The sequence below is a fragment of the Cygnus olor genome, chromosome 4 (genome assembly GCF_009769625.2).
Source record: "Cygnus olor isolate bCygOlo1 chromosome 4, bCygOlo1.pri.v2, whole genome shotgun sequence".
In the NCBI taxonomy this organism is placed as follows: domain Eukaryota; kingdom Metazoa; phylum Chordata; class Aves; order Anseriformes; family Anatidae; genus Cygnus; species Cygnus olor.
This window is the reverse complement of record NC_049172.1, coordinates 36,806,204-36,820,872: the sequence shown is the minus strand read 5'-3', so window position 1 is coordinate 36,820,872 and position 14,669 is coordinate 36,806,204. Positions and strand designations below refer to the sequence as shown.

Sequence of the window (14,669 nt, the reverse complement as noted above, 5' to 3'; positions counted from 1 at the left end):
GGCCCTGGGGCAGGCTGGGCCCCAACGGCCCCGACCAACGGCCCTAACGGCCCCAGCGGCGGTTGGAGCGGAACCTTCGTGCCTCGGCGCGGGGCCGGGCCGGGCCGAGGAGCGCTGCCGGCTTCCTCCCGCTGCCGGAGCCCGGCGGGCGCTGAGGGGCGGCGGGGGCTGCCGCCGGGAGCCGGGGGAGCTGCGGGGGAGCGGATGCCGCGCAGCGCCGAGGTCCAGGTGGGGAGCGGGCGGTGCGGCGCGGCCTGGGGGCTGGAGGCCTCCGCTGGGTGCGTGGCGGTGCGGGGAAGGCAGCCGGTTTGTGTGGCTTCGGGCCGGCGGCTGGGCCCGGCTGCGTGCCCCGGGCCGAGGCGTGCTGCCGGGGGGCGGCCGCCGCCCTCCAGACCGTGCTGGGGGCACCGCGGTGCCCTGCCCGGCCAGGGGCCTGCTGCCGCCGCCGGGCGTTTCGCTAAAAGACGGAGTAACGCCTTCAAATCACGCTTCCCTGAAAATTACTTCGTTATTAGGTAGGGAGGAATATCAGCGCGGAATACTGTTAGCACAGATCTTATTTTAATCGGTGTTCGAGTCCTGTACAACGCTTGCCAAGTGGTGAAGCAGGTTTCTGTGACTCCAGCATGGAAGCAGACGTGACCCAGCGACCCCCATTGGTCTTCTGGTAAAGAATCTAGAAGCTGTCTGATGGTCACAGACGAGAAGTGCTGGAAGGCAGAAGGCTGCTTCTCTCCATATTTGTGTGGTGGGACAGGGGTATCCCAACTGTCTCCCAGCTGAATGTCTTGTTACAGCTGTTCATTACGTTTGTGACAGTAGGGAGGTCAGCGTGGCACCCAAGTCAGAATAATATGACACGAGGGAATGTCCTGCTCAGCACACAAGATCCAGATGTGTGCTGGTGCAGTCTGCTTCCCTGTCTGCTGCAAACTGACCACGCGTCTTCAACGACTCACGAAAAATAATTGCAAAGAGGGGGAAAAAAAAAGCCATAGGCATGGTATAACCCCAATGGAATTTAAATGCCAAACATAATTTATGTATTTTAAATAGCACAGTTTGTGTCAGGTGAAATACACTAACAGTCTTTGGCGCTGTGGTGGGAACCCTGATGTCTATGCCTGTGTTTACCATAGCAAGCAGCGCAGCCCATGAGGAACAGTAGTGGGACTTTTACAGAATGATGCACAGTGCTGAGGACACAGTACGCAGCCACTCACCTCTTACGTGCCCTCCTGATGACAGGACTCAGCTTTCTCTACCACACCTCAGCTGTTACGCTAGGAAGTCACGCTCACCCCTACTGCTGCTCCAACCCAGTCAATCTGGAACATTTTGCTCCAGAGTAGAAAATTTCAAATGGTAGAAAAACCCTCATGCAGAGCTGGTTGTGGTTCAGGAGTTCAGGTGCTCTGTAGGTCAGCAGGTTCATACCTTCTTGGGCTGAGGAGGGATCCAGGTATGGACCTACTACATCCTGGGTGGTTTCTCTGGCAGCACTGTAGATGGAAAGAAGCAGGGTACAAGGGTACACAAACACACACAGTGTGACAGATAGTATTGTGAATTTCTCATTTCCTGTCTGAACATTTGGTAACAGTGCTGTGGTGCCTAAATACATTTTTGGGTCACCCACCAGCCTCAGATTACAGAAGGATTGTCAAAACTGTAGGCAGAACATACTGTATAGGAACATTAAATACAGATCAACACTTCTGAAAGGTACAATACCCTGATTTGAAAGGAATTGCAGGTAAACAACTTTTTTACTATCGTAATTTTTGACATCATAACACTATTGTGCTATAGTCAGAAAATTAAAAGATGGCCAGTTCCCTGAAAATCTATAATTTAGGGCAAAGACAAACATCTTACATGGAAGCTCAGAGGGAAAGAGTGATAGAATATTGATCTGTAGGGCGGTGGTGTTTATTGTTTGGTGTTTGAGAGCCTGGATTAATTTAATAGCTTTGTTAAAAGAACCTGACATTGCATTTTTGTTGTTGATAGCACAGCTTTCTAAAGAACTCCTGTCTTCGACATTTCTCATAATCTGTGTCCTCAGTAGTCATTGAGAGAGCGTTTCTTATGAAGGTGGTTTGTCTTCTCAGTGCTTTCGTTTATGAGGTAATGTGAAGAAGTCAAGGTATAAATACTAACAATTCAATTCTATTGTTAAATCAGCATTCAAGCAGCTGGAAAATTAGCGTGCAACCTCATATTGGACTCCCAGTGTCAGAAATGTCATGCTCTAGAATAATGACAGTTGCCAGCAGGGAGCTTAGCAATACTATTTTGACTACATAATGTGACACTAATAGAACATAAACGGGGCGCGGAATGCTACAGCTGAGCAAACTGATTTATGTGTGTGATCAAATACAAATTTTAATATGTGGTCAGGACAATATTTTTTCTGTGTTTCTGTGTAATTTTCTTTGTTCTGGAAAGTTAGGATCAGTGGGTTTATTTCATAAGACCTTTTGAAAAGATACCAAGTTTTCTTCTGCGTTTAAGCTGCTACAGTTCACTGCCTGTTGATGCTGCAGCTGTCCTTGCAGATGCCAGCACACGTGCCTACAAGTCAGCTGGGAGTTAGGGACGAGGCTGGGGAGAGCAGGTACCTCCTGTTCCTTCTCTCACACCAGTGGCCCCTGTAGCCACCTGGAGACCTACTGGAATCAGCAGAACTTTGCTTTGGCAGACCTGTGCCATCATGCGGGCCAATTTCTGCCAAGCCCAAAGTCTGTAGCGATTTTCTTAAAATTCCAGAACTGGAAATGGAGGTTTTGAGATGACAATTTGGAGTTGCCTCTCCTTGTATCACTGTGAGTTCACAGAGTTCACTGTGGAGATGAGATGACGAGCACAGTGGTCTGATCGATTTACCAACAGTCTCACCACTGCATTGCCTTGGCTGCCTCCTGGAAAGTTAAAATAGACACATCCAACCAGATGCAATTAAATTAGCATAAACCCTTCTTGGGAAACAGTGGCATCTTTAGAGCAGTGCATGCTCATCTCATTATTACTAGTGTGCTAGAATGATAAACCTGCAGTTCAAACATCCCTTTGTCACAGCTCTTAAGTCTAGAATAGTGACGTTTTGCTTTCTAAGCTTTCACAAAGCGTGAAATTTGCATGTTTGCAGTACACCATGACTCACTCACCTGAAGAATGCTTTTTAACTGATTTAAGTAGTTAGTGAGTATGAGAAGAGAGAAGCGAGAATGAGCTGAATATTGTCCTTATTAAACAGGCAACAAGGTGATCTTAAAACAGAGGCCCATCACAAACAATTATACAAAGCATAACATTATTCCAAAGGCAAAACACTTCAAAGACAGTTAAGCACAAAGGGGAGGACAGCAAAAGTTCTTTTCAGATCATAAGATTCTTCATGGTTCAACACATGATTCTTCTAAGAGACTGGACCCTTATTCTACATTTGAAAAAAAAACTCAGAAAAGGAAGCAAATGGAGATGAAAGATAGTTAACAGATGGCAACTCCAAGATCCAGTTTTTGTGCTGGATGTGTCATCTGTATCTGTGCATTTACATGTATTGTAAAGTGTACATGTTTTGTGTGTGTTCACTACATACCTTTTTCTATCCCACAGACGGTGAAAAATGCCTAAAAAGAAGACCGGTGCGCGTAAGAAAGCTGAGAACCGCCGTGAACGTGAAAAGCAGATAAGGGCTTCAAAAGCCAACATAGATTTAGCCAAACATCCTTGTAATGCTTCAATGGTAAAATAACTTAAAATTTTGTATTAAAATACTTGATTTTATATTATGTAAAACCAGTGATAGTACCTTAACTGTATTTAATACCCCTAGAATACCATTCTTCCTCTACATTTAAGGTTACATTTGCATCAGAGGTATAATACTTGAATAAAAAGTTTGGTTCCTAATCAGAATTTAATTCAGAGTCCCTGTGGGGTCTATACATTTTATGCTCATACAGAATAAAAATAATTATTAGCATTTTGTTTCTTTTTTTTTTTTTTTAGGAATGTGATAAGTGCCAAAGGTAAATATTATTCCCCTTCTAAAATTATCAGTTTAACATTAATTGGTTTCAAACATTTTGCAAGTCTTGTTTAATGTTCTGTTTTTTTTTTCCATGTGCCTAGACGACAGAAGAATAGAGCTTTTTGCTACTTCTGTAACTCTGTTCAAAAATTACCCATTTGTGCACAGTGTGGTAAGTGGAAATAATGATGGTAAACATACTATTTCACATTCCCTTTTGTGTTTTTAAACTCTCAGCAGTTATAGTACCTTTGTCTTAAAGTACCTTTGCAATTTTTGGAGCAGGTTCTTTTAAATCTGTTGTGAATATCCTCCTTGAGAAGAGGTTCTTGCTTCGTCATGCAGACGAATGCATATACCTCTGACCCTCCAGGGTTTGCAAGTCTGGGCCATGGGCTTGTCTTCAGTATTTGATATTTAGAAGAACTTGTCTCACTGCCTTTTGGGACTGAGAACATCTGACTTTTTCCCTAGATTTACTATATGCAGTATTGTTTCCTAGTGACAACAAAGATTAAAAAGAGCTGACTGCCACAAAGGCACTAATACATACTGCATTTGGGGGATGATATCATTAATATCAATTAAAGCATCAGTACATTATTGTCCTTACATGGTTTTGTAACATAAGCTGTTTGTGTTAACTCTGTGCGCTAGAGGGCTGGTGCTTTCGAAGAGGTCTCCTAGTGATAGAACTGGGTTCTGAATCAGGCTAAACTGCCCGTTTATGTAAACAACTGTTTGCTTGCAGGGGAGGTTAATAATCATTTTAGACTTTGAAGTGATTTTTGTTGTTTTACTGTTTCAACACATCCTCAGAGATTTTCAGTTTGTCATTAAGCTATTTGGCTGTTTTGTAGTCTGATGCTCAGAGCTGCTGACATTTGCAGCTTCCAGTGCCTTTTTTGGGACCTGCAGATACTGAGCATTTCTGGAAGCCAGGCTGACTGTGTGCAATGGCAGCGCACCATCCTTCATAAGTCTTCCTTCTGTCATCATGTAGTGAAGTACTAAAAACACGTTGTGTATTTTACAGTCTATTATACCTCTGAAGTTGACTCCCATATGTTGAATTTATCTTAATCTGCAGGATGTTTCTGAAACAAAAGCATTTCTAATAACCACAAAACAATGCTGAGTCCCCTAGGGTTTGCCAGGACAAAGACCATTAGAACTGTTTGGTGCTTAATCAAGTGTTGTTGACAGGCCTCATAAACAAACATCATCTTTCCTAGAGAAGTCCCTGAGGGATGGGAGCACGGCAGCTATATTGCAGTGGCCCAGACCCAGCAATATCCCCACCACCTCATGTTGCCCAGATCAGATCACCAGTGGTCATTCCTCAGTGCCATTTGGCATCTGAGGCATGATTAAATCAAAACTCTGCTGCTGATGCTGCATACTGGGATTTAATTGCATTTGCAGAGTAGAATTTGGTTTTGTTAGCTCTTCAGTAGGTTTGCAGGGAACATCCTTTTGTTGATTTCTCTAAGGAGGAAATAACACAGACACCAAAGGGGTCTGCAGCAGCTCAGCTTAAACCTGTAATAAAAATCCCAGTGCAATAACCTGGGCTAATTACAAATTTTTTTTGCTTGCGTAACTACATACAGAGTATGGATCTTTGTGGTAGAGCTACTTACATCAGAAGCAAGGATTAAGGGAAAGTTGTCACCCTAGTCGCTTGTGTGTATCAGAATGACTTTGAAGTACAGACTGTGGCTTCTAGTCCCATCCAATTCCTGCATGTAAAGAGAATTATTTTGCCTAGGAAGTCATCTCATATGGTTCAAAAACAAAAAATCACACAGAACACACAAAAAAGCAAGGATCTAAGTACTCAAGTAATTAAACCATCAGGTACACGTGTCTTTTTTCAGAGGACATCAGCCTTGGCCACATCACTATTATGGAGGGATAGAACTGGCAGCAATTTTAAATGTAACTTTTCGAGATGTTGTTGCTTGACTTGCACCGTAATTACTTTGTTTTGACATTTGAAATTCTTGCCAATATATTCAGCATGGCTCAAAACATACAGCAAGACAACTGATTGCCTCATCTTAGCACTGGGGCAAGAGATTTTGGCTGAAAACAAAACATAATTAATTTGATCTAAGGGTGATATAAGGTTAGGTTACAGTTTGCAAACGTTTGCATTATTTTTTACCTAGATATAGAACTAAGTACTGGTGTTTGATTGAATTGCTGCTCTTATATCAACATTCTTTCTTTTTGAATTTTTATATACTTCTGTTGTGGTTGTTTACCACTTGTTTTTTTTTAAACAGGAAAAACCAAATGCATGATGAAGTCTTCAGACTGTGTCATAAAACATGCTGGTGTCTACAGTACTGGACTAGCAATGGTGGTACGTATATAAGATGACAGCCTTTGTTTTGCAGTGAGGGGTTATTTATGCAAATCTTTCTAAAATAAGATAGAACAAACTTATGCAATGATAGTATGTACCATGTGAAGATTTTTCTTTCATCTTACCATTGCAAGCTGATTTTTCAATGATACTGGAAACTCAAATTTTGCCTTTTTTTTTTTGATTCATCTCCCGCAAACCCTGACATATGTCCTGGATGTCAACAGATCTGTGTTGGTGGCAGGTCTTAAGCACATGCATTCACAGTACAGGGGCTTATATACCCCATAGCCAATTTCTAGTCTTCATTAAAGTCTAGAATCATTTTGTAGAAACTAGTGGACTTGATTTACTTACTGTTATCTTAGTATTTTGCAGAGAGCAACCTGTCCCATGGCATTAGTGGGGATTTTATTTAAAAACAAACAAAACCCCACATTTGGGCTCTTTGCAGAGATGGTCATAACTTCTAGCTGTTGGATTTCTGATTCTTAGAAGAAAGTTAATTAGTCCTGAGAAGCAAGATATGGCATGTCATAGCCTGTGGATTAAATGCTGTACAGACTGAGCCTCTGTCCTGTTTCTGTATCCATTCGGCAATCAGCTTTTCTCAGTAACACAGGTGGCCTTTCCAGTCTGAAGTTCCTAAGCTCATTCCATGCCTTAACAGACACAACCTCATCAACAATTAATTTGGATTCACTATTGTTTTATTAGTTTTGTGTGTGTGCACGTACATGGTAGTTCGTTACATATGGGCTGATGAGGCTTCTTCAACTATACAAAATTGTAGTATTTATTTGTAGATCTTACTGTTTAATTAAAATGAAAAAGTATGATTTTATTTCTGATGAGTAATTTGAACTTTGTCTGTGGAGCTTGTGTTCTAATATAGCATGGTTTAAAATCTGAACGAGTGATTTCAGCTGTCAGAATATAGGGCTTTATTCTTGAAATTGCATTTTTGCCAGAATATTGCTATCATTTATGAATCTCAGGGTTCAGCTAGAAGACAATTTTCATGCGTAAGATTTAAGTTAGGAAATTTAAAAAGCAAAAACAAATGGGGAAAAAAGTGTTATCGCTTGTTATATTTAATTTTGCAAAAAATGAGCGTCAAACAAAAAAAGATGAAACCTGGAGTGGCTTGATTGGAATACTGATTGTTTCATACTCTCTTGCTCACCTGAAACGAACCCACTGAGAGAACAGATACTTGGATGCATTCAGGGCTATAGAATAAGAGTTTCTCTAGATATTGTAAAAAGTCCCAAGATGATATCTTTCTGTAATTGCAGGGTGCAATCTGTGATTTCTGTGAGGCTTGGGTGTGTCACGGGAGGAAGTGTCTCAGCACACACGCGTGCATCTGCCCTCTTGCAGATGCAGAATGTATTGAGTGTGAAAGAACTGTCTGGGATCATGGTAGGTTGCTTACACTTAATGAACTAAACTATACTTTTCCCTCACATTGCTTAAGTTATTGTACCCGTATCCCTAATGTAGCATTTTTAATCTTCACTGCTGAGTACATTTGATCAAAGCAAGGCATTCTCAGTTGAAAAACAGACCTCATGCAGTGGGGAATATAAATAATGTGCCCAAGAACACACAGTGCTTAAATCAGGGACACTTATGTAATTAACTGTCCTATCAGCTGAATGCTTCACGTAATTAAGCACTGCATCTGGTTGTCAACATGCAATTTGCTGCCATTCTCAATCCTTTCATCTGCACTAGTTCAGGTATTTGGATTCCCAGGTATTTGGATTTGGGTTAGCTTGGCAAACCATACTAACCTTGATTTGTGGAATCCTTTAAAATGTGTATTTTAGTGGGCACTGGAGGTGAGGGGGTGGGATGGAAGGAGACTGTAGATGAGAGAAGGTCTGATACCATTTGAAAATACTCAAATGTCATAGTTGAATTAAAAAGTCTAGGAGTAATACTTGTTTTGTATTTATGCTATCCTGTCTTGTAGGAAACATAGTATTTTTCAGTTTAGTAATGGATGCTAGTGTCTAATTTAGAAGTTTTTGTTGAAGCCCGTGATGGAGGGGAGTACTAGTCTTCAGTCAAAACTACATAGCTACATAGAACTGCCTAAATTGTTTGTGGAGGAGAACTTGAAGCCTATGCCTGTTGCTGATTAATTTGCCTTGATAAATCTTTTAGGAGGGAGAATGTTTGCCTGTTCTTTTTGCCACAATTTCCTCTGTGAAGATGATCAGTTTGAACATCAAGCCAGCTGCCAAGTTTTGGAAGCAGAGACATTTAAATGTAAGTTAGTTGTTTGTAGTCCCTTTCTTCCAAGCTAAACAGACTCCCAAATCACTTCCTCTGTGCTCCAGAATGCTCTCCAGAGCCTTTTCTAAATAGCCTGCTTTTTGCTCTGGAGGAAACAGCTTTCATTTCCTAAGTGCTTGCTCACGATATCTAGACTAGACCCTTTTTGTGTGATCTTTCTCACTGCCAGATCATAGGTGGCAGTCTAAAGTGACCCTCATAGCAGTGGCCAGGACTACATCTGAGCATCTGGACCAGATAATGCTGCTTTTTTAGTCCTCAAAGCTCTGCAGGCAAGAAGGAGCTCTTTTCCACAATTCTCACTGTATGGTTAGCTACTTCTAGATACCCGTTCCTCAAAAAAAGCAGCTGTCCTAATGTCCTACCATCTGTATCTAGCCTGGCTAAATTGTCCCAGGTTGCTCTGGATGTACAAAGGATGGTCTGTATGTTGGTGAAGGGTTAGCACCTGTTGATTTTGCAAAAGCAGCGAGTCCTGAGGCAGGCCATGACTCAGGAGGTGTTGATCACCATGTTTACTGAGACAAAATGAGCATGGAAGAAGGGACAAAATCGTGTTTATCCAAAGCCTGAACTCACTGCTAGTTTCTTCTCTGACCTGTGGACATGTATGTCAGCAGATGCATCAAATGTTGACACATGAACACTTCTGAGTAAAAAACAGGTAATTTAAGGCTTCTTGTCCACCCAAAGTGCAAAAGGACAAATGAAAAACTTCAACTGGTATCTGTATGGCCCTCTTGTTTTCTTACTGGACATTGCTAGTCCACTACCCATCTTTGGCTGAAATAAAGAACTTCAAAGGAAGTGAAAAAAGTACACATCTGAAATAACCTGTTGTAGAAGTATTTCTTTTCTATCCCCATTAATTACTATTTGGTTTCTCCTATGAGACAAGTGTTTGTCCCTTCCAAAATTTTTATGTATTTTGACTATTAAAATATTCTCAATCTTTTTAAAAGAAATTCAGGGTGCTTTTTATCACGTATAAAGTGGTCTTCTTCAAAAGTGGCTTAATCTCTTGGCCTAATTGATTCTCCCAATTCAGGATATTTGTTAATTTCAGTTTTACAGTCTGTCTTCAGAAATTTCTTATCTCCTTTTTCTCTCATCTTCTTTTGCCTGCCAACTGTTTTCTTGATTGATTTCCTTGATGTATTCTGCTAGAATGTCTTCCTGCATAGCAATATTGAAGCAACAACAGCTGTTCCACAAGAACATTTTTTCACTGATTGTTAGAAGCTTTTAATTCACAGAGGTGATGTCATACCCTGAATGGAGAAAGTCCTTTTTGAGGGTTTTCACTGTGTTCTGCATCTTGTGGCACCGTGCAGTCTTGGTAGAGGCAGAATTATAAGACATGACCTTTCATAAAATATGTGAACTTTAAATGTTGTCATACAATTGTAGTCTAAAACCCATTCTGGCTATGAAAAAAATCTTTTACTTTACAACACAAGTTTTTTAATGCAGAGATGCTCTAGAAATTTTTAAATATATATGCATTAGCATTTGCAATTCTATCTTTAAATGCATGACAGAGTGCTAACTCCCACGGCTATCCTGCTCACGTGGAGAACTCAATTCTTTTACCTGAGATTCAAAAGCTTTGTGATCATAGGTGTAAGGTGAGGTGGAGAGATTGAGTATGTGCGCAGAGACTCATGACAAGATATGTATTGGTGCTTCTTACGGAGTAACTTTTCCCCAGCCTCATGCTGCTAGCAATTCCTGTGTAGTTGCCTGTACTATACTCCCTCTAGTGGAATGAAGAAACCAGTTTGAAGCTTTAAGACAAGTTAGATTTTGCAAATGCTGATTCCTGTCTTTACAATTCATGTACCAGCTGTCATTCTTTAACACAGATACATATTTTTGTTATATAAAGTTGTATGCAATAAAGTGGATGAGTCCATATAAAGTCCCTGGGGATGTGACTGAAAATACAGACCAAAATAACTCTTCTAGGTTTGAAATTTGCAAGCTTTAAGTGCCCTCAAATTCCATTTAAATGAGATAAAGGCTACTGGAGCATTTTTTTTTTTTTTAAAGGAACTATAACATGCTAGTGCTCCTCCTCTTGACACTGTGGTACAAGAAAAAGTAAGAAAATCTCTTAACATCAAACTGAATCTGGAACTTCTGTTTTTAAAAATGTGAAAACTCAAGAGCGATTACACTTTCTCTCTCTTCAGCTTGTACTTTGTGTCAAATTGCTTTATTGCACGGAGGCTTAGATTTGAAAGATCTAGTAAAATAGAGTCAAGAAGGTATTGGATGGTAAAATGACTGATTCATGTTTCCAAAGTGTAGTTTTTCAGGGAATTAAAAACAAATGCCTCAAATTGTTGCATTGTTACATACTTTTTTCTACAGGATGTTAACAAAAATTACAGATCTGCAGTTTCCAAGTGATGAGTTTTACATATTGATTTTCTCCTGCAGGTGTTTCCTGTAACAGGCTTGGGCAGCATTCATGCCTGCGTTGTAAGGTAAAGAATAAAGACAGTTGCAAGTAGCTATGATTGTAGACTTGTTCTCCTTAGCTTCCAAGGCTGGTACCAAATCTTGTCATGCTTTCCTCTGGATTGTTCAAAAACATTCATAATTTTTGTATTAGTTTCTGAAGCTTGGGCATAGACTTATGCAAGTCTTTTATTTGTTTGCCTGTTACCACAAGCCGCTGTTGTGCATCCTCATACCAGGTGAGGTGATCTTGACTCGGCTCTGTGTTTAAATTGGGGCTGTACCATGTTTGGACCTTTTCAAAAAGGCAAATCCATGGTCTTAAACAGAATCCAAGGCTTGGAATATGTTTTGATCTATCATAAAGCTACGAGCATTTTAAAAGTTTTTGCAAACAGTCAAGTGATGATCTGACCAGAAAACACTGCAGCATGGATCCAAAAAAAATTATCTCCAGTTTTACACATGCACAGGCTAATTTGTTAAAACCAGGCTTTTGTTTTTACACAGTCAGGAGTAATGTTGTATAAAAAGTACCACCTGCTTCACCATCAGCATTGCCCAGATTTCTCCAGGTACTGGTTCATTGCCTGCTCTTATTTTTCTTGTCCTTCATTTTTTCTTTTTCCTCCAGTGTCTCCATGGCATCAATTTTGTATTCAAATTATTTCTTTCTCCATATATCTTCACTGGCACCCTGGTGCTCAACACATGAAGTTTCAATTTAATTCTTGCCTTTGGGTCGCTGCATATTTACGTCCTGGCATGCGTATCTGATAGTATTTTATTTAAGCTTGCCAAGGTAAACCAAGAAGTGCCAGGCTCCTTGTGGGCAGCAATGTAATCCAGTCCTTGAATATGTTACTTTTTCTACCTGTTTATCAGCACCTTTTTGCAGTCTCTACCCCAGGTAACCATGAAACGACATTTAACACAGCAGTTCAGCTCTTAAGTAGTGTGCAGATTCCAGTTCCACTGCAGATAAGAGCTCATTAAAGTTTAATCCCGACCAGAAAATCTTGCTGCTGTTAGACACATTTTTGCTTGCTTCTTGCTGAAGATTCTATGGTTAAAACATTTAGCCTTTTCATTCTCTTTTCACCCCCCAGGCTTGTTTTTGTGACGATCATGTGCGAAGTAAGGTTTTTAAGCAGGAAAAGGGAAAAGAGCCTCCTTGCCCTAAATGCGGCCATGAAACTCAGCAGACAAAGGACCTGAGCATGTCAAGTAAGCCCGCTTCTCTAGCTAACAAGCTGTACAGGTATCACTGGTGACTACTTTTCTGCATGGAAACACTGAGAAAAGTCTGGTTACTTTCAGCTGTTTTACAAAGTTTTGTTGTATTTGTTATGAGAAAAAAAAATTGTTTCGAGAATTGAGCAGTCATTCTTAATTGTTAGTCGATTCTAACACAGTAAAAGTTCCTGTTTAGCTTGAGATTTTAGGTCCCCACTTAAGCCTTTATTTCACTTATAAAAAACAGGCTAATGAATTTAGAAGTGTCATTTGATGGCATGCTTAGAATCTATTCCTTAACTACTCTTTAATAAATCAGAATATGTACTACGTTCGTGGAGCACATCCCATTACAGGTTTTCTTGGCTAGAGTACTGAAGGTATATCCTAAAATCTAAATTGTACTCTGGAAGCAGTTATTGATTATACAAACATGGCTGCGTGGGGAGAGACTGCATGTAGTGGAAAGGTTCTGTCAGAGGATGGATTTAATCTGAAAATGTCAGATTTAGAAAAAGGTTGACAGGCATTGTGTACTCTTAGCTGAGTAGTAAACAAGGACGGAAAAGAAGCGTCAAGATACTCTGCTCAAATTGGTATTGAGGAGTGAGAGCATGATGGTTTTTCTCTGCCTGCAGCACGCTCTTTGAAGTTTGGCCGCCAGACTGGAGGTGAAGATGTAGATGGAGCTTCTGGTTATGATGCCTACTGGAAGAACCTCTCCTCCAACAAGGCTGGAGATGCAGGTGATCATGAGGATGAATATGATGAATATGAAGCAGAAGAGGACGATGAAGATGACAATGATGAGGGAGGGAAGGATTCTGATACAGAGACCATGGATGTATTCAGCAACTTGAGTTTAGGAAGGACTTATGCTAGTGGGTATGCACATTATGAGGAACCTGAAGATTAATCTTAGTATGCTAGTAGGCTAAAAAGATTGGGAAGGAGCCAAGCAGGTGTTTCACTTATGAGTTGTATACATGCCAGTAGGATAGCTTTATCAGGTACTTACATATCACAGTTTGAGAATGAAGAGTGTGAGACGTCTGTAGTAACTCCAAGAGAGATTTGTTAGTATAAACCATTATTGGGTTTGTGACTTGGGGGAGAAAATGGGAATATTTTTATTCCCCTAACCAGCTGAAGTGGTATTGTCCTTCAGTTACTGAGTGTAACAGTTTAATGCCTTTTTCCTCTATCAATATAGGAATGTGGGAGGGCTGTACAACTTGTTTCCATTTGCTCATCAGAAATTAAGTTATTTTTACAATAATTGTTAACTGATTTCATAAGATTAATGTATTGGTGGGTTGTAGACTATTTTTTTTTCTGCACAATAAAGGTCAACTGCATTCTCAAATGAATTGTCATAACTATTGATGACTTTTGAATAGTTGGAAAGCAGCTTGCACACAGTGTAAATTGGCATTAAAATAACTTCTTATTGTATGTAGGTAATGCAGATCAATGTAGTTCTCTCTGTACTTGAACATTATCTTTCTGGCAATTTTTAGTACAAGATAATAATTGGGGCTATATGTAATCATTACAAATGCACCCCAGATAGTCAGAATTATTTCAACACAAATGTTGGTGTATCTTCTCTCCCACTAAAATCTATCAATTTCTCATTAGATCAAAAGAAGACAGGTTTATTCCATGCCAAGCATTCAACTCTTCTCTTTGCATATAATATAAAAATAATTTAAAAAAATGTTAGGAAACAAACCCTGTGTATGAATTGATAAGGTAAGGAAAATACAGGTATGCTGGGTTCAGATACTGTTCTGTGTAAGTGCACTGGTACAAGGCAAGTCATCAGCACACCTGAGCAAAGGTGGTGATGCTTGCAGAAGTGTAAGAAGTGATTCTTGATTTGAAACAACGTATTCATTACCAATCTACAAATGTAGGTAATAGCATTTAGTTTCCTTCTGTAGGGGAACATTGAAAAGATAGTGACTAACAGCAGACAGATCAAGATATAAGGACAATCACCTGAAGTATTACTCCAGTTTTCTAAATTCCATGTTTAAATGCAAGAGAGCTATTTCTTGTAATCCATCAAATACCTGAACTGATTATAGAATTATGTACTTTTGTAGTGCTTTCTCTATTGTTGCTCATGCAGATTAGGGTCATATGTTGGCAGAGCATATCCCATTTGAGGATAATTTTTAATGATGCTAGGACTGCCAAACAAGTATTCACTAACAAAACAGGAGCGAGGAACCTGGC

At 40.2% G+C, this 14,669-nt stretch overlaps 1 protein-coding gene and 1 long non-coding RNA gene across 2 annotated transcripts in view; one reads left to right on the top strand and one right to left on the bottom strand.

Annotated features, from left to right (window-relative positions):
* Positions 1-96: 96 nt before the first annotated feature.
* On the top strand, positions 97-13,791 carry ZNF330 (zinc finger protein 330). The gene is made up of 10 exons (XM_040554797.1): positions 97-228; positions 3,625-3,754; positions 4,021-4,040; positions 4,144-4,214; positions 6,334-6,413; positions 7,715-7,841; positions 8,592-8,696; positions 11,169-11,215; positions 12,299-12,416; positions 13,064-13,791. Exons 2-10 carry the CDS (start codon positions 3,635-3,637, stop codon positions 13,339-13,341), a joined length of 966 nt encoding a protein of 321 aa, XP_040410731.1. The 5' UTR covers positions 97-228; positions 3,625-3,634; the 3' UTR covers positions 13,342-13,791.
* LOC121069080 overlaps positions 540-14,669 on the bottom strand; it is a 97,777-nt gene continuing 83,647 nt past the window's right edge. The window contains exons 12-13 of the long non-coding RNA XR_005819233.1: positions 5,686-5,784; positions 540-2,927 (exon numbers count right to left, since the gene is read on the bottom strand). This is a non-coding gene — a long non-coding RNA (uncharacterized LOC121069080). The remainder of the gene's footprint in view (positions 2,928-5,685; positions 5,785-14,669) is intronic.

What these genes read in the sequence shown, in the direction of transcription:
- ZNF330 (XM_040554797.1), top strand. Translation starts at nt 3,635, where the DNA reads ATGCCTAAAAAGAAGACCGGTGCGCGTAAGAAAGCTGAGAACCGCCGT. An exon ending in GAATGTGATAAGTGCCAAAG is followed by an intron (nt 4,041 to 4,143) that starts GTAAATATTATT and finishes CCATGTGCCTAG; the next exon opens with ACGACAGAAGAATAGAGCTT. An exon ending in GTACTGGACTAGCAATGGTG is followed by an intron (nt 6,414 to 7,714) that starts GTACGTATATAA and finishes CTGTAATTGCAG; the next exon opens with GGTGCAATCTGTGATTTCTG.